The sequence below is a fragment of the Puntigrus tetrazona genome, chromosome 25, assembly GCF_018831695.1.
Source record: "Puntigrus tetrazona isolate hp1 chromosome 25, ASM1883169v1, whole genome shotgun sequence".
Classification (NCBI taxonomy): Eukaryota; Metazoa; Chordata; class Actinopteri; order Cypriniformes; family Cyprinidae; genus Puntigrus; species Puntigrus tetrazona.
In genome coordinates this window covers 8,008,579-8,028,397 of record NC_056723.1, presented here as the reverse complement: position 1 = coordinate 8,028,397, position 19,819 = coordinate 8,008,579, and the positions used below count along the sequence as shown (strand labels likewise).

Sequence of the window (19,819 nt, the reverse complement as noted above, 5' to 3'; positions counted from 1 at the left end):
CCAACTTGTTCAGCAGAAAACCTGTTTGATGCCCCTCGAGTTTTCCTCCTCCCTGTGTTTTTGAGACTGTTACTGTAGTGCAGACGGAGCTCGGCGTCAAACACGGGTGCTCTGGGAAAACAAGGGAAGCGTGCGAGGCTTGCCGTAGCGTCATCTTGTAACACAGCGAGCGTTTCTGTATTCATAATTAACTGCTGTGCTCTTTTATTTAACTGTTTTGAGTCACATTAAACATGCTTGACTTAAAAGTAGCGCAACTTTGTTCAAAAGTAGGCTAATAACTACAGAAGCCCATTTCTGCCATAGAATTTGAATAAATACATAAAAGGCGCTAATTTTGGCATTTTATCTTCACAGTTTGGACTTTGACGAGGAAAAAGTCTCAAATCGGATATAAACTCCGAATTCTGACTTTTTGTTTCAATTTCATCTCTTTTTTTCTTATTGTTTTGTTTCCACCATGGACTAATCAAAAATGATAATTGTGAATTTTTACTTTTTTTTTTTTTTTTTTTTTTTACTTTTAATTCTCAGTTTTTATCTTGCATTTCTAAATTGCGAATAGCAATTAAATGTCAGAATTGTGAGATACAACCCGAATTCCTGAAATCTTTTATTAAAAAAAAACAAACAAAAAAAACGTCCCAACACTTCCTGAATTCAGGGTTTAAAAGTTCCTTTTTATTTAAATATTTTTTATTGCTTGACGGAAATGTGCTTCTATAAATAGCACATTTTTACATAGAAAAATAATGAAAAGGCAGTGAAGTAGAACCCACGATCTGAGGAACATTGTGTCTCAGACAAAACGTGTTTCCTCATCGACTGGGTTTGTCTTTGGCTTTCACTGGGGTCAAGGCAACGGGCCAGATGAGTTTACCTTTTGTAAATGAATAATCCTTATGACAAACTCGCATTCCTTTACTGTAAATCACTGCGGTTAAATGCAGAGAAATGAACACTGTAATTTGGATGACCTCTTGATACCACAAATCCCTCCCTCAACATATTTTCCCACATTCAGGCTCAATTCGAACAAACATCGGTTTTGCCTTTTTCCTAATTTTTTCCATTTCTATGATATTTTCTTCTAGTATATATAGTCCTGGTACAATGCCATGTAATGTGTAAATTAAAACGAAGAACAGGTGGAAATAAATTCATCCCTGTGAGCCAGATTCTTTGCTAGCTTTAAGTATTTTCGCCGTGCCGTCTGTGTTCTCGGTGTTTTGGAATTGAACTAAACTTCTCTACCGGCCAATCTTAATCTTCTCTTGAGGCATTGCCCGAGGAAACTATTATTTATAATCTTCTTGTGCAAGTCACATGAGGGCGTTTAATGTCTCAGGGAGATTTCGGCACTCAATCTGCATGTGCACGTGCGTTTGTGTCAGTGCTTTGAAACATCCATCCTTCCAAATGTTCGTTCTGACTATAAAACATCCATCCTTTTTTTCATATTGAATGTTTATTGTTTTGAGTGAAAACTGCATTGCTTTTTGTCTCATTTTTGACACTTCGTTCCTTTTCCATGCAAACATGTTTATACTTTGGCCTGTATTTTGCTGAGATGTGTCTGTGCACCTGGGTGCTGTAACATACTCAGCAGCTCTGTGCTAATTGAACTGTGCTTCATTCCCAGCTGCTGAATATATGACAAGTTCATTGGCTGACATTATGACTGAACACCTGTTAGTGCTGCTTCACTACCGACCGAATATCACGGACAAGCAGGAATTCACCTTAGCAAAAGTGGGAGGGACTGGAAAACACATTCAGTGTTTAATGGTTTTGCTAAATGACGTCATCAGTGCTCACTGAGTTGATATATAACTTTTAATGCATGTACGCTACTGTTTGAAAGTTTGAGGTTAAGATTTTATATAGCTTTGAAAGAGGTCTCGCGTGTTTAGCAAGAAATCATTTAATTGATGGGGGAATATTATGTCTGTCTACATAATAGACATTAGATAATAGAATATTGTCTGTCTGTCTATCTCTGTCTATGTTCATAGCAGAAATGGGTGATTTGTTTTGGTTGTTATGGTTGCTTTGGAAACCTATAGTTCCTTATCAGGAAAAAACGAATGATCATTCCTTACGATAAAAGCTGCATAGCTTGTTTTTCTTTAAGTTAAATGCTACACACTAACAATGGCGGCTTCATTCTAGCCGGAAAGGTTCAAATGTGTTTGTTACGCTGTGGTAATCCAAACTAAATCTCAGACAACAACATGACAGCCTGTTCCACGCGCTAACTTTGACGCTAAGTCCAAAATTGACACACTTTTTTGCCTTTGAGGTATTTTTTTCACGTGTCGATCATTTACGCATCGCTTTTCTTTAAATGAATGACAGTGGTTATTGAATGTGGCCCTTCAGAATTAACTTTCCTGTATTGCTGTCTCATTGTGAGACGTAATTCGAAAAGTGCTTAAAAGACTTTTTGAGTGACACGTCTTTGATCCTGCCAAAACTGTACGGGGATCTCAATTACGTGTAATGAGCCTGCGTCGACTCTGAACTCTAAACTAAACACGCCGGGTTATCGTCACAATCCCCTGCTTTTATTTTACACAGATAAACAGGACAATAAATAATGGCAACATCAGATCCACATTTGTACAATACAGCAGTTCTTGCGATTCCAAGAATAATCCTGAAGGTTTTGTTGAATGTCATTGTCAGCGTGTCGCCTGATTCAACACGGCCGCTGTTTGTCCCACATTGGCGCGCTGTGCTTCCCTGCTTGTCCAGCTGTTCTTGAATCTCTTCCAAACCCGTCAGAGCTGTTGTTTATTTGAAATGGTTCAATCCAATCCAGATTAATGGCGCTTTATCATCTGTCCCCCTCCTCCTCCTCCTCTTCGACTTTAATCACAGAACTCACTGCTGCCAGTCCCAGAATTTTCCCCTTTTATATGACTTCTGATGGATTTGCCTCATTTTAAATGGCTAATTATTTATCATAAATAAACTATTTTAGAGCATAAATCTTAGATGTTAAACAGAGGACTTCTATTCAACTTTAATTAGATGTTTATATGATTAAGATTTGCAGAGATGGAACATAAAGCGCTTTGTTTTTTTTTTAAACATACAATTGCCTCTTTTATCTGGGAGCTGACATATTAGGGCTTTTCCAAATGTCATAATTCATCTTTAAAAACTCAGTTGAGAATTGAAGTGGGAGGGCGGATCTTTTCCTTTTCTTCCTCTGTTTTAAAACATCACATTTAAGGCTTAACTCTTAAATCCTCTTCATACAGCACAGAATCCCTGAACTCGGTGACTCTGCTGCATTGCGCTGGATGGATGCCCTGCCCAAACTTAAGAAAGTCTGCGTTGGTTATGATGCTGAGGTCATACTGGAGCAAAATATACAGTTTCTGGCATGTTTTAAGGGAGTATACGACTGTTTTAGAATGGCTTTTGCACTACTCTTCATTTTAAAGCTCGATTGGAGCAGTTTAGTTTCTATGTTCATTCTAATTTGCATAAAGACATTATCATAATATCATTATAATATCATTTCAATAATAATTTGCCCCCAAATGTAGACGAAATGCCACGACAGCATTCCAAAAGTATTAGTTGCAAGAAAGAAATCATATGTATTGTATGAGATTAGTCAGTGACAAAATGATAATTTGATACTAAAAGGTCCCTTAAAAGAATGAAAGTTTATGAAGAAAAAAATAAATGACTTGACAGCAAATTCCGGTATGTCTAGAAGACTGTACATCTGGTTTAATTGGAGCCGTTTAGTTGAAATTGTTTCGTTTTCTCTTTACTGAGAGCAAACAGGGATTCACGCATCAGCTCCTCAGAAGTATAAACAGCGGCACGTCGGACGCACCTTTTGATTCCCACAACTTCATTTCCCACAGCTCAGGATGTTTTCTGGTTATGCAAATTGATTCCTGGAGTAAAAGATGGCTCACATTCATTCTAATTAGTCAGCTGAAGAACATGAAAGCGATTAGCACATAGCTGCTCGATGCAGATAATTGATCTGCCTAAATGACGTACAATAAATAATTGTCGAGACCCCATAAAATAAAAATGAGAGTTTTGTGGGTCTATTAATTTTTTTTTTTTTAATAATTCTTTATGGTAAAACTGACCAAAAATACTGATGACTCATTTTATCCAATCAGATGTAAGATCAGAATGCCCCGCCCCCGGCACCGCATGCGACCTTTGTAGCGTCAGATTTTTTCCTTTGCATTTCCTGTTAGAAAGGAAGCGAGGGTGGAGCATATTGAAAGGCTCCAGTTTTCATTTTTGAGCTGATTAGATAAAAATCAGTGTAGTGCGGGATGAGTCATCAGTATTTCGGGAAGAAATAAAAGCCCACAAAACTCTTAGCTTTTACGCGTAAGGCTACGGAAAACACACACATACTGTTGGTATTGCGATTAGTCAGCACACAGTGGACATCTCAGTCTATGCATTGGTTAATTCGTTATAATTTGGTAAGCTGCACAAGCTATTCTCCGTGTGTATAGCCTAAGTGAGGCGATCATAACACTACACTGGTATCATTTACATGCGCTCCTCTCTTATAAAGAGAGACCATTGGTGAAATCAATAGAGGCGAATTGTTCCCTGAGTTCGCGTCGTACTGAATCGTCTCGTCACACAAGTGACTCGCAAACAGGTGCGTTATCCGAGTCCTGGCTGTGCATTGAACTCAGTCCTGTGTCCGAATCATCATCGTTGGTGCACGTTTTGGACAGTCCCCTCGCCTGCTCTACCCAAACATTGTCTACGGAAGGCATTTGTTCCGTTTCCCCATCATCTTTGCCGTCTTCCGCCTGTTTCTCTTCCAGCTCGTCCAGTCGGTGAACCTTTTCGAGTAATTCCCTCAGCTCCTTTTCCTTCGCGTCCAAAAGCTCCTGACTCATATCCAAGTCGCTCTTCACCGTCTCCAGGTCGGTGTTCAAGCGCAGCCCGATGTATAAACTCGTATCCAGTTGTGTTTTGATCCTCTCCTCCTCTAACTGGAGGTCATTGTCTGTCAGGATGTCCGGCACCGCCGGGGCCGGCTCCTCGGGGACCGAAGTCACCTTGAGAGCCGCTTCTTCTCCACCGCTCTCCGCGTCTTTGTTGGAAAGCTCCTCCTGTCGCCGTCTCATCCACCTGTGGTTGAGTTCTTCTTGTATTTCGCCTGCGAGTATCTCCATCAGAGCCTCCCTCTCTGCCAGTTCCTCCTGAAGTTGGATGACTTGGTCGCAGCGTGACGCGTATTCCTCAAACTGCGCAAAGGACGCGTCCGGATGCGCGCTGGAGTCTGCGTCCAAGCCTTGGTCGAGCAAATAAGTGTCCTGCACGTAATTCACGCCGTGTATTTTCATTCTGTCGAAGTGAACTTTCGATTCATACCTCTCGATTTCACCATCCAGCTCTTTTATTCGCTGGATCTGCTGTCGGATAGTATGGTCCTGCGAAATAATGAGATGGACGAGCGTTTCCATTTTCTCCGCAGATGACTTGTCTTTCGAAGCCTCCTCTTTCTTCCGATTGATTTTGTCCAACTTTCTAAAAGCCTTGCGCACAATCCTCCGCTGCTTTTCCTGTGAAATCTGCATGGTGGCTCTGGTAGCGCAAGGGCTCTCTTTGCTGAGCACGACCCGCGCCTCCGCGCTCCTCGGTCCGCTGTTGGGCAGCGACGCGTCGCTCCTGACCAGGACGAAGCGCACGTTCTCCTGCTCGTCGCCCCAGGCGCTCCACAGCCGCAGGATTTTGGTTTTGTTCGGCAGAATCCGTTCAAACCCCCTCCATTTCTCCACGATGCAGTAGGACTGCGGAGGACCGGTGAGCATCGCGCCTTTCTGGAAGTTCTGGTCCTCCAGCAGCACTTTCACTACATCCGCGCAGGTGGTGCGCCTGGACAGTCCGGACACCAGCTTCTCCTCCCGGCACACCCACACCGAGATTTTGCTCTCCTCTTGTTCCATGGTGATTCACATCGAGGTCCACTCTCACATTGATACGCGCGGTGAAAGTTTCCGAGCTCGACACCGCGCGCCGAGAGTTGTGTTTGTCTCTGAAATACAGCGGCGTGTTTCTGAGCGCTCAGGCACCGCCCACCGAGCCCCAGCATCACATGACATTAAACTCCGACTGCACTTGTTACAGATAATAACGAGCTGGTCGTGAACACGTGCTCTGCATATGTGCGCTGGTTGTCACTTTTCACTCCATATAAGCGTTCCCTGTAAGCAAAAACGCCTCTGAATATATGTTGAGCAATAATTGGGGCATGTTGTCAGACTGCTGTAAATAGGTAGGTTGTCACGGCGCAACCTGCTATTAAAACACCTATATACAATTGTGAAACACCCAAAAGAGTGAAACTAACACAAAAATACTGAATGTACAAGTGCTGTAATTCAAGGTTTTCAAAACTGGGGCTCATCAACCCCTAGGGGTATTAATTTTACAGAAAAAGTTAATTGCTTAATAAAAATGTAAATAAGTAGTCTAAATGAATAACGTGTTTCATTAAAAAATATTAATGAATTTACCTGCATACCATTAGCCTTTCAGGAAACAAAACTGAATAATTGCGTATTAAAAATGTAAAGCTAAAAATGCAATAAAATGTTTGCTGAAAACATTAGATATTATTTCAGTTCAGGGTTGGACTGTGGACACTGAATGTTTTAATTAATTTTAAATGTGAGCTTCAAATATTCAGGTCAAAAGGGATCCCTTGTTATTAAATTGTATAAATGTGTAACATTTTAAAACGAGACAACTTGCCCCAGTGAGAAAATAACTTTCTTAACATGACACAGAATGCCCTGGTACACGTGAAACATTATATAACCTATAATCTTTGTTAAAATGATTGGGGTTACTAGTTCTTTAAATGTGTAGTACGTCTACTGATGACATAATGTACATTTGATAAAAATACGAGATTTAGATCACACCGTAGGCCAAAAGCCTGTAAAGCACTTCACTGGAGGGAGGTTTATTATTGTTAGTCTGAAAAAGGTCAGTGACTATAACGTAAATCACTACGCTGGTTTAGTCCAGCTGTGCATAACCGGATGTTCAGATTTCCCATCGGTCAGTGCGGATTTAGGCTCTAATATCCCCAGATGAGACGGGGCAAAAGACAACTTTGCTGGTGAAAGTAAGTCGTTGGGATTATATTGAGAGTTGTGTTGTGCTGATGTAGACCTTGTATATATGTCATATGTCTGCTAATTGTCATGTGTGTGTAATAATGTATGTATATATATATATATATATATATATATATATATATATATATATATATATATATATGTATATATATATATATATATATATATATATATATATATATATATATATGTATGTGTGTGTGTATGTGTATATGTCTGCTGATAATAATATATATATATGTGTGTGTGTGTGTGTGTATATATATATATATATATATATATGTGTGTGTGTGTGTGTGTGTATATATATATATATATATATATATATATATATATATGTGTGTGTGTGTGTGTGTGTGTGTGTATATAATAAGTTAGGAATATTGACTCAGTCATACATGTGTGTGTGTTTGTTTATACTTCAGACTTTTTGTGTGTGTGTGTGTGTGTGATAGGGAGGCATATATATATTATATATGATAGTCTCACCTATATATATATTTTGTGTTGTCCATGTAATGGTCTCATTGTGTGTGTATCAATAAGTTAGGTATTGTGTCATACTTATATTGGGGCCAGTATTGGGCTGATAAATTTTGTGTTGTCCGAAACCCCTTTTCAGTGTGGCATCAATGTCAACATTCTGTGGGTATAAAAAGCTGGTATTGTCAGTAAATCCTTCCAAGTTCATCATTCTAACAGCCATGAAATGGGTGTTTATCAAAGGGAGTGTGTGTGTGTGTGTGTGTGTGTGTAGACAAGATCTAAAGTGCCTGCCAGTAATAGTAATAATTTAACAGACATAATTTTATTAAATATTTAGCAAAAAAGACTTTTTTTCACAATGTAAATTGCAGTGTTGTGATCTCTGAATGTAGTTTCAGGATTCAAAATCACTTATTTATTTATTGTACTGTTGTCATTTAGTCAAGATAATATAGAATACATTGTTCTCTATTATAGGATATATTGAATGCACTCAATATTCAGTGACAGACGGTAATATAACAATGTTAATACAGCTATGATTAATATATTATAGTATTTTTTAGAATTATTAGTATTAATCTTATATGTTCAAAAGACATTTAGCATTATAAAAATACTTTTAACTATATATTGTAATCATGTTCAATTAATTTGTATTGAAATTTATTTTAAAAAGAATCAAATTAATTTCAGAAAACAGGGTAGTTGTCATTATTTATAATGTACTGCCACCTAGTGGTTTTTTTTAAAAAAGGAGAGGAAATAAAAACGCTAACAAAACAGCTTGCAGTACAAACACTAAAAGTTTATTTTTTTCATTTTCATCCCCTCAAGGAAAATATACACAACCGAAAACAATTATTCGACATGAGCCCACCTATTTAAAAAAAAAAAAAAGCTACCAAACTCAACGTTTCAGTGCTCTCCAGACAAAGTGTTCTCTTACTGAAAACAAACAAACAGACAAGGAATGCATCAAATACATTAGTGTTCTCTTTTAACGCTCTTTATTTTACTAACAGATACTCTGCGAAACGTGTAAAACATGGTCGACAAAAAAACCCGAAAACCGAGCTCGGTCTCGTGTGATAAATGAGACTGAGGTCGACAGTGTGATTCAGAATCAGGAGTCATTAAACCCAGAGTAATGACGGACTGTCGCTCATCAGTCTGCTTGTCTTGTCGTAATTAAAGTCACGTGATGCCTTTGTGTTCATGAAATCATCTCGCCCTTCCGCTATATCCGTGACACCATGGCGAACTGCTTTCTTGCGATAGATAACAAATTCCCGATTCCTACTGAAGTTAAAATATCCTTCCGTCAAAATGAGAGCGCAGTAACCCTTCTCCGTCGGTTTTAGTTATTTTTCTCCCCGCTTTTAAAATGTCAAAGGCATTATGGTGATAGAATCCAAATCCGACTCACTTCGTTTAGTTTTTTTGGTGTCAATTTTCTGAGCTGGAAAAACACACAAAGGCACTTTCAACACCTGTAGCTTTCACTTGGCATGAACAGAAGTGAGACAAAGTGTTTATTTGGTGTACAGGAGAGAAGATGTGACCTACTTCGCTTAGACAGGGTAGACAAATGTGGGACAAAATACATACTTCGTGTGAGGTTATATAGCCTAGGCTACTTTTCACAAATAGACGATGATCAACACTAAGGCACGATATGCTTTGGTGATTTTGCTATGTTAATTCCCTTTCTTGTGTAGCCTGTTCGGATATGAGAATCGGTTTCGTAAAGCCGAAGCACGGCATTTTGCGGCGATAGCGCCACCTTGTGGAATTTCAAAAATAAATAATCCGAATTTTTGTCTAAAAGCCCCGCCCCCGACTCGCGCCATTGGTCGGGTCAGCGTGTGGGCGGGGAAGATCAAACCAAAAGCGGTATTTTCACAGCGTGGCTAAATGTTTGTTTCCGCAAAAAATAACCCAACGATTGGCTTTAAGAGCCTCCGCGTGGGATTGCAGGATTTTAAACAGCGAAATTACACACTTCCGCTTTAAGATGCAAAGAAAATTCACAAATGAATAAGGGTTGAATTTTGTTGCTGTTTTTTAAAGTTACCATAAGAAAAAGATTTGTTTCTTAGTGTTTAGTGTACATATCTGTAGGTCACGCTGGAACAGCCCGTGTGCAGTGTAAGGCAGGTAGTTCCACATAAATAATACAGTACCTTTTTATCTTCTTTCATTAAAGTTAAATCCGCTAAAGGTCAAAAAATACCAGGGGCAAAGTCTATGAAACGTAGTTCGGTGAGAATAAAAGGTTGAACAACAGAAAAGAAAGCTTTCGTGTGCTATGACAATACAATTTTATATAAGCAACGTTCTTTCAAAAACACATTAATGTTGGTTTAAAACATCAACCAAGTTAAACAGACATCTGAACAAAGTAACAAAACCGTACCGTTTCACCCACGCGACAGGTTAATGAAAAATAAACACCGAAACACAAGAGATACACAAATTATAACGTAATTATTCATTCGGGACCTCACCCAAAAACGTGACAAAAGCCTTCTGGGTGGGACTGACAGAGGCACAGCCACTTAAAACGAGGTCACGAGTCATTCAAAGGCTTTTCTTAGTCCGTTAGGCTTTGCCGCCCTTGGCGGTCGTCAGCTGTGTAGCCTAAAAGCCTCAGCGAACATAAAGTGTCCACTGTTCTCTGCGGGTCCCTGGCTGCCTGCATGTAGTGTTACTCGTGCGAGTCGACGAGCTTCAGTCTTTGACCAGTCTGTAGATGTGATGTTGAGCGCCGTGCTCGCTGTTGGAGACCTCGAACACGCAGGCTATGCACAGTAAGGTCTCTTGAGTTTCCCTGTTCGTCACCACCTACGGGAAGAGTGCAGGAATTAAGGCTTTTAGCAGTCGGTAGCACGCGGTTATATGTAGTCATGTGCATTTGCAAAAGACATTTGAAATTGTAGGACATACCAATAGGATGGTGAAGTTTTCTAATACGCTGTTCATCATGTACTTCTCAGGCAGGTGCTTGAGCTTATGGATAAAGTTGATCATGTATTCACACATGGGAGACCGGTTGATCTTGTACACAAAACGACCGTTCTCAAAGCGCGCGTACTCCGTCTACCAGAAGAGAAGAGACCAAAAATATAATCATATGTAAGTTTTTTTTAAATACTGTTTTCATTTTATAATTACATATCTAAAATGAGTAACTGCATATACATTTCTTAGATACTATAACATTATTTTTTTTTGTGATAATGTATATGAAATGTATTTTATTAAAAATAATATAAAAATTTATATAATAAAATTCTGAAATATCACAATACATATAAATTATAATATTTACATATAATTTATATGTATCACAATACAACATACTTATAAATTGTAAAATTACATATGCAGAATCTAGAACTATATTTAATTTTGCATAAGATTAAAATGTTTTAAATGTATAATATTAATATTGTGTAGTTGAACAATTTTATTATATAAAACGGCACTAAAAAATATACATTATACATTAAACTTTTTATATAAATGCATTAATTATATAAATGCAGAAGTACATATGAAATTATATATTTGGATTATTATATATTTTTATATACAATTGATTTGATTTTCAGTATTACAGATTTTAAAAAATTACATTGTTTTATGTATATGATTTTAAAAAGTATTTACCATATTTTACATATACAATTTTATATTTGAAATGTTACATCAGTAATAAAATATAACAAAAGTAATGAATAAGCAAAGTTCTAAAATTAAGATATGCCACATTAGTATTAATTTGTTTAATAAGAAAAACCCCAAACCAAATATATAGTAAATATTTCACTATATTTTACTTATGATCAGTGCTTACCTCAACTTTTTCAACCACTTGTTTCCCGAAGGAGCAGACCTTTGTTGAGCAGGTAATGGTCATGTTTTCTGAGCTCTCGTACTGACTGGTTACGCCGTAAAAAGCCCCAGAATCCTCCAGGATGTTACAGTTGAGGTCGGCCTGCGGTCACAGCAGATTAAAGATCAATGAATAAACAAAAGAAGGGAAAACAAACACTGACAAAAGCCAACGTGTTAAACTCCATCCCAGGGTTTGCATACAGTTGGATACATGAATGAGTAATGTCTCGGTAAGGTGCTTTGTGTCAACAGAAAGTCTCAGCAATCACCGCTTTTTTTTTTTCTTCAGCTGCATTTCTTTGTACAGTTCATTGTTTTGGCGCCATTTTATTTTAAATCCTCATCAGACCCTGTTGATAAACATTATTTTGCACAGCCTTAGAGATGTTAAGGCTACAAATGGCTGAGATTATTTCACAGAGATGTAGTATCTGCTGCTGAAGTGTAACGAGAGTTAACCTCCAGAGAGCGGTGTCTGAATGTACAGGATGTGGCGCTCTGCTCGGCTCGTGTGCTTGCACCTGTTGCTCAGAGCGGCAGGTGTTCAAATAAAGGCTGTTTGTGAAATCCAGCATCAGCAGCATTAAAGTTTCACATTCAGATCGGCCTGAATTAAACACGTCGGTTCTGGCTGCAATCAGAGGGGTAGGGTAGGTGGGTAGGTTAGGTTAGGTTAAGGTAGGGTAGGTATTCCATGCATATCTCACCACTAAAATGATTGAAGCAATTTGTATTGTTTTCTCAGACACTGAGGACTCACCCAGAACTTCACCAGGAAGAAGGCGTTCTGAGGTCCTTTTCCGAACAGCTCCTTCAACCCGCCCTTCTTCTCAGGAAATTTGTCATAGATTTGACGTATGTCCACTGTCTCCAGGAGCGAGTCGTTGTAGGAATAATTCGTCTGACCGATGTGTACAAACAGATGCTTGTTGTACTACAGGAAGAAATTTACTTACATCAGTACCTTACGGAAAATTAATTCACATGCTCTTACTTTGTGAAACAACAGCTATGTAACGAGTTGCCCGGGCAGCAATCTTTTTTTGTATTAGTTTTCAGTGAGTTCAAATGCTGTTCTGAACCTCTTCCTCAAAGCTGAATGTTTTTTGTGACTGTATTGAAAACGCAACTCCTTCTGCGTATAGCTACAAACACAAGATTAATAGCTCCTGTCACGCCAGACCAGAGGGACAAGCATTTCATAGAGATGCTGCCAACATGATCCATTACACAGATCTGCTTTAACACGGACGTGAGGCATTGTGATAACCTGCGGGTCACAACAACTTCTTCCTGGAGCTCACTTTTAATCTCAACATGCTGTTCACTTCACCGTGTTGACTGGAGTCAGATCCGTGCTTAAAGACACTTAGTGAAGTGAGCTTCTAATTTACCAAAAAAGATCTGGTTTAGGGTTGCTCTTCGTTCGTTTTTTGACTCCAACTGAGTTTGGTGGAGATTTGAGGTTGTGTAAATTTGCATTATCCTCAGTAGAAAAACGCAGGATGTGACCTCGGTCATCATGACCATCTCTAATAAGAGCCCACTGCCCTGCAGCTGGTGCCGGGACATTTGCATTTCTCTAAAACATTGCACACGGTTCACCATCCAAGGCTAAATGCTAAATCATCAGTGAGTTATCACAAACAACACAATGCAAAGAAAATCATGCAATACAAATACAATTCATAGATTAAAAGGACTTTGTGTAATCAAAATAAGGTCATATATTTTTTTAATTATTACTCAGATGAAATTATAAGTAAAAATTTATATTTTTGTATAATTATTTATTACTAAAGATGCAAACCTAAGATACATAATTTATACATGTGTATATATATGTATATGTGTATGTATATGTACACATATATATATATATATATATATAGCTGCAGAGCTGCTGCGGCTGTTAAAGCAGGTCAAGGCTGCTGTTCTCTGCAGTGGTTGAGGGGACGTGTGCTGACTCACTGAATCTGGGTCCCGCTGATGCTCCAGGAAGGAGGAGAACTCCACCAGCCGCAGCTTGGAGGTGCCGATGGAGCGGCCGTGCCAGGCCGGGACCGCAGCTGTCAGGGGTGTGGGAGGCTCGTAAGCTGCACACAAACATAACTCATGTTTGAGCAATACGACAAGACGTCTTCGTTTTTTTTTTTTTTTTTATAATTTGTATTTTTTTTTTTCATAATCATTACACAATGTAATGTACTTCTTACTGTAAAATTATACATGATTTATATATTATATTACAAAATATCAGATAGTATATGCATTTTTAATTTAAATAATATAGATTTATATAATACACTTATACATAGAATTATCATTATCATTAACATTCAATTTTTGATTCAATTCATCTTAAAACATCATTAAAATAATATGTATATAATATAAATAAAATCATACAATAATATATTTCATAATCATCTTGCCATCAAGTAATATGTGTGGGTTATATTCACTATATAACCCATACTTGAGGGAGTGAGGTCCACTTTTGTTATGTAATGCACTAGATCATAGTTATTTGTTAAAAATTTAATACTTATGCATTTTCTATAAAAGCACTTTTAATGCATTAAATTATTATTATTAAATTATTTTTAAATGCACATAAGCACAATTATATTCTGATTATTACACAACAGCAACAGCTCTGAGAGGCTTATCCGAGCACATTTAAAAACCGGAATTATTCTTTTAAAAATATGCTAAATCCAAGTAGGTTTATGCAAACTTACACGTTCACAAAAGCACGAAGGCATCTGTTAACAATGAATGCACACACCTGCGATGGCTGTGGCCGTCTGGATGGGGTAACTCTGCTGCACGAACGGCTTCACACTGAGGAACGACAGAGGTGATTATCACAAGGTGTCTTTTTTTTTTCCCATTTTTTCATTCACAAGCTGTTCGGACACATTTTAATCTAGTCCACGTTATGTCCACTTACTCTTGAGACGACCCGGGCTGCCCCGTTGACACTTGCCATATCTAGAAAAAGAGTAGTAGACTGTATTGCAGTGTTATAGTGTAAAACAATACCAATACCAATGCGTGTGTTTTAAAGCGGCCTCTCACCCCTGTGGCCCCAGGCAAGGTGGGTCGAGGGAGTCCGGCGAGCCCCAGTCGGCTGTGGATGGCCGTGGCCGAGACGATCTGCGCCGAAGACATGGCCGCCATCCTGTTGATCGCATCGTTCTTCACCGTCTGGTCCTTCATCGAAACACAACACAGACTGCATTTAGCTCCTGCTCCGTCGCTGCAATAAAACCTATTTTTTTCTACAAAATAAAACCTAACCCTGGCTCAAGGGCAAAGGGTCTCCTCATTTCTTTAAATGAGTTTGTCTCGTTAAGACCTGACGCCGTGAAAAAGCAAGTTCAAAGTTCAATGGTCAAAATAGTTTTGCCATTGACCTTTGAATGAGAACAGCAGTAAAAACGAATAAGCTACTGGGTCACCGTGAGGAACTCAAAGCTATAAAAAAGAAAATGTAATTCAGCACAGAAAGCTTTACGAGTCGCAGATACTACGATGAATTACTTTATCTACCAATACTTCAGACCAGCAAAATCCCTCAAATATTGGCATAACTAGGTTAGCGAGTTTCCAGATTGCACTGCCTGTGAATTGTTGTTGTATTGACTTTATAGTCAGACCGTCTTGCTAAACGTGTTGCATTGTGATCAAGAAGCCTGGAAAGCACTGAGCGCATCTGCTTAAACAAGAGCTTTTTGGACCGAGTAACCAATCCCGTTCCCCTACTGTCCCTTGGAAAAAGCACCAAAATTATTGTTATATAAGGAGAAAAACTAACAGAGGTTTTATCAGTGGACTGTCATTTGCTGTTTAACCACCAGATGCCACAGCTGCTTTGACATCCCTGCTCTCCTCAGGACATCAGCATCTGCACACGACCATGCATTATGTTGTATAAGACAGTTTAGAATTATTTCAATACAGTGTTGCCTAAAATAAATTAACGCTTTTATTCAGCAAACGTGCTTTCATTTTTGTTAAAAGTGACGGTAAAGATTAAAAATTAAAAAAAAAAAAAAGATTGTTCTTCTGTCTAGAGTAGAATAAGTCTGAGAAAACGTTTAATGTTTGAATGAACAGAAGTTTAAAAGGAATTGTGGTTTTTACAAACTATTAAGCAGCACAACTGTTTTCAACATTGATAATGATTCTTGATAAGAATATCACAATGATTTCTGAAGGATTGTGTGACACTGGAGACAGGAGTAATGATGCTGACAGTTCAGCTTTGCATCACATGAAAGGATGCATTTCAGATTATAATAATATTCAACGATATAACTTTTACAGTATTTTCCCTGTTTTATGCGCCCCTTCTGAGCGTACGAGACTTGCTTGAATGGCAGTGTATATATGAGACCCCGGACCACAAAACCAGGGCTCAATACTGCGAAATTGAGATTCATACATCATCTGAAAGCGTAACAAAAAAAAGTTTAACGTTGATGTATTGTTTGTTGGATAGAACTATATTTGAAAATCTGGCATCTAAGGGTGCAAAAAAAAAGCTTCGAGTTCTACACCGCTTTTTAAACTGACTGGCCTTGAACAACTCAAGTCACCTACACATTAAATATTTCAGTGTGCATGCAATGCCGTTCCAAAACAAACACACTTTTGTGCAAAACAGGAAGGAAACGGACAAACATGAGGAGAAAAGAAGTTAGCCAGTTGACTGAATACTAAGCAGGCCGGTCACAAGCTGCAAATCTAGGTTACAGACAGCCAAACAGCAGGGCACACACACACACACACACACACACACACAGTTCGGTACGGCTATGGCCTAAGAAACTACACACGTACACACACAGGCTGTGTCAAACACAAGATTGGCATGTACCTTTAGCTTGGAGTGAAATTCTCTGGATTTCCTCCGGGCAAGAACCTGGATATGACTGGAGACCTGGTCACACACACACACACACACACACACACACACACAAAGGAGCATTTTGTAACCATGGAGATGAAAGGCCCCCTGCCATTAGCCACAAAAACATGCACTTTAATTACAAACAGAACATCCAACACAACCTTTCACGTTATTTGTACAGCAGTAAGAAAGACAGAAAGTGATCGGCTATTTAATTCATTAAAAATTACATTTTTAAGTCAAACTGACTTTAAGGTAAAATTGTAAAGAGTTGCATTGAATTGAGAGCACAAAGCAACAGGTGTCCACTCAGCGAAGAGCGCTTTGGTAACTAGGGAAGGCGGTAAGCCAGCCAGACCACGTTTGGATGAAGCCATAAACAAAGTCTGGCTCGTCACAATATGAGTTCACTGGAAATAGCCTCTTTAAGCAGCTTTATTTATTTCATGTCATGGTCACAATTTGAAGAAGTTCTGCTAACCTGTTTTCTCGTCCGTGTCTTTCCCGTTCTGAGCTTGATGTATCTGGCGATTAATTCATTACGACCTGTAAGAGAAGAAAATACGTACTTATTAATGTACAGTAAAGGCTCTCTATCAAAAGTATTATAACCTTTATTTAGGTTTTTCTTCATATTGATTCATTGTTTTGGTGCAAAAATTAAGGTCGTTATATATTTTTTATAACATCAGTCTCACTGTCCTACAACTCACATTGATATATCATATTAAATTAAATTTAGGCAAATGTAACTGCACTAAATAAACATTAAAGAAGGCAATTTAAAACATATGGCAGAGGCAAAGATTATCAGTGCATCATTATAATTAGTCTATTCCCCATAAATTAACACTGATAAAACAAGATTATCAGTATAACATTCAGTCACTGGAAGAAATTATTATTAAAATTAATTAAATGAAATGTCATATTTTAAGTTAAATGTAATTTTTATTTAATTAGTTAATTAAAAAATGATTAATTGTATTACATTGACATTAAATTGCAAATTAAATGACATGGAAGAGGCAAAGATTATCTGTGATTAATAACTTAAAACAAATTAAATTAAATGTATAATAAAATAAAAAAATGCAATTTAAATATGGCAGAGGCACAGAAGATCCAAATTAAATAAAATTTAAAATGCAATTTAAATAATACGGCAAAGTCTGCTCCACAGATAATAATAAAAAAAAAATGATTTTAAAAATTATAGTAAATTAACATTGATGTGGGAAGATTATCAGTGTAGCATTAGCCAGTCACTGGCTTACAACCAAGTTCAATGAAATTTAAATAATATGTCAGAGGCACAGATAATCATTGCATAACAACTTTATTGTCTATTCCTCCTGTAATGCTATGATACTGAAGGAACATTTGGAGCTATGAAAGTATAATGTGAATATGAATTACTGAGATTACAGTGCTTTTAGAAGCTTGGCAGACTCTAATCACAATGTATTTTCATTATGTGGAAAACAGCAGCATGAACCTTCTCCAAAACATCTGCTTTTGTGTTTCATGGAATCGTTGTTGGATCGTCATGAAGGTGAGCAGATGATTTCATTTTTGTGTGAACTAGTCCTTTAAAGACAATATCTGACCGTCAGCCAGCAAACAGCGTCAGAGCATTTTCTCCAGCTAGCCTTTACCCAACGTGCCTACAGTGTAATCTCTTCTAACCCAGACATGGGCCTCCCTATTCTTCCAAACACAAACACACGCGGACAGAGACACACACACACACACACACACACACACACACACACACACACACACACACACACACACACACACACACACACACACACACACACACACACTCTGTATGCTCACAATGCGGGCATTCATGCACACTCCGCTCTCAGATCAAAGACACTCCAAACGGCCAGCTGTAAGCATGCTTACTGCTGCATAATTCATTCTTTTCAGTCACTTGAAAACATGCTCAGCTGGACTTGGCAAACCTGCAAAACAACCTCCAGAGAGAAAGGGGACTTACAGGGACAGAGAAAGAGAGAATGAGAGAGCCTGTCGACGAGTGCTGAGTTTTGAGAGTCTCCCCTGTGGAGTTTGCTAGACAAACCAAAGCATAAACTGATCAAAGAGACTAGCTGACTCTCAACAAGAGATCAGATAAACACCATCATCACAGAATGACTGAATCACGGCTGATTATTACTTAACACATGACATCATGTAAAATAATAAAGAAAACATACATAGAAATAAACATTTGTACGCATGTATAATAAAACATGCTGTTAAACAATTAAATCACATGCAAAAAGTTTCTGTTTACATAATATATTTGTGTATATACACTGTATGCATTATGTATAAATAAACAAATACATGCATGATATATATATATATATATATATATATATATATATATATACACACACACACACACACACACACACACATATAATGTAATATTTTAAAAATATGCATTTATATATACAAAAACTATTCCATATTTTATTTTATATATACACACAGTATGTTACTATTTATTATTATTATTAACACTAAACTCATAGTCATGTTACTATTATCACTAATGTAAAAATAAAAGCATTACTTAAAGAATATTAATATTACAATTAGTTATATAATACATACATTACACACATATATATCTTATTAACAGATTATCTGTATACAATTTTAACAATATACACAGCAAATATTAATATCAATATTTGGTTATATTTTTAAGTATGTTTTGAATTTTTATTAATAAATATTTTATTATATGCAATTAATTTATAATTTATATTAAATTATAACAAGTATATACTTTTACAATTTTTTTAATATATAGTACACATTACTATTCAAATCATGTTTATATAAAGACAAAATATATGTTATACATAATATATATATATATATAAATTGTATTGTAAATATGTATATAGACATATATATATTAGAAATTGTATTGTAAATATGTATATAGACATACTTAGCAATTATGAATTATACATACATATATATATATATATATATATATATATATATATATATATATATATATATATATATATATATATATATATATATATATATATATATATGGCTCACAAATCTGAATCTTCTGATGACTCAGCAATGCTGTCCTCTTTTTGTTCAGGTTTTGTGATGACTCACTCAACAACAGCAGAGTCATTTAAAAAAATGTTAAAAGCAAACACCGGGTTAAGAAACACTTACAGCTGAATCTCTCACTAAGAGCAGCACAAGATGTGGTTTAACGGATGCAGTGGAATTAGCAGTAAAAAAAAAAAAACCCAGGGAGGGGGTTGATGACAGCATTCCTTTATAGTGGCGG

The 19,819-nt window shown here is 37.3% G+C and overlaps 3 protein-coding genes across 4 annotated transcripts in view; 1 reads left to right on the top strand and 2 right to left on the bottom strand.

Annotated features, from left to right (window-relative positions):
* Positions 1-12,429, top strand: part of si:ch211-266k8.4 (USP6 N-terminal-like protein) — a 44,808-nt gene extending 32,379 nt beyond the window's left edge. The window contains exon 15 of the mRNA XM_043227564.1: positions 12,298-12,429. Coding sequence (XP_043083499.1) covers positions 12,298-12,304 — 7 coding nt within the window. The 3' untranslated portion in view covers positions 12,305-12,429. The remainder of the gene's footprint in view (positions 1-12,297) is intronic.
* Positions 2,546-6,088, bottom strand: rassf10a (Ras association domain family member 10a). Its single transcript, XM_043227565.1, has one exon. It carries the CDS (start codon positions 5,961-5,963, stop codon positions 4,641-4,643), a length of 1,323 nt encoding a protein of 440 aa, XP_043083500.1. The 5' UTR covers positions 5,964-6,088; the 3' UTR covers positions 2,546-4,640.
* Positions 8,437-19,819, bottom strand: part of tead1a (TEA domain family member 1a) — a 38,731-nt gene continuing 27,348 nt past the window's right edge. For both annotated transcript variants that reach the window (XM_043227567.1, XM_043227566.1), the window contains exons 4-13: positions 16,955-17,019; positions 16,441-16,503; positions 14,637-14,771; positions 14,509-14,549; positions 14,344-14,399; positions 13,524-13,648; positions 12,313-12,486; positions 11,512-11,652; positions 10,599-10,751; positions 8,437-10,496 (exon numbers count right to left, since the gene is read on the bottom strand). In XM_043227567.1, the coding sequence (XP_043083502.1) occupies positions 10,383-10,496; positions 10,599-10,751; positions 11,512-11,652; positions 12,313-12,486; positions 13,524-13,648; positions 14,344-14,399; positions 14,509-14,549; positions 14,637-14,771; positions 16,441-16,503; positions 16,955-17,019 (1,067 nt within the window). In that variant the 3' untranslated portion in view covers positions 8,437-10,382. The remainder of the gene's footprint in view (positions 10,497-10,598; positions 10,752-11,511; positions 11,653-12,312; positions 12,487-13,523; positions 13,649-14,343; positions 14,400-14,508; positions 14,550-14,636; positions 14,772-16,440; positions 16,504-16,954; positions 17,020-19,819) is intronic.

Bases quoted from the DNA above. Each gene is read 5' to 3' on its own strand.
- rassf10a (XM_043227565.1), bottom strand. From the start codon at position 5,963: ATGGAACAAGAGGAGAGCAAAATCTCGGTGTGGGTGTGCCGGGAGGAG.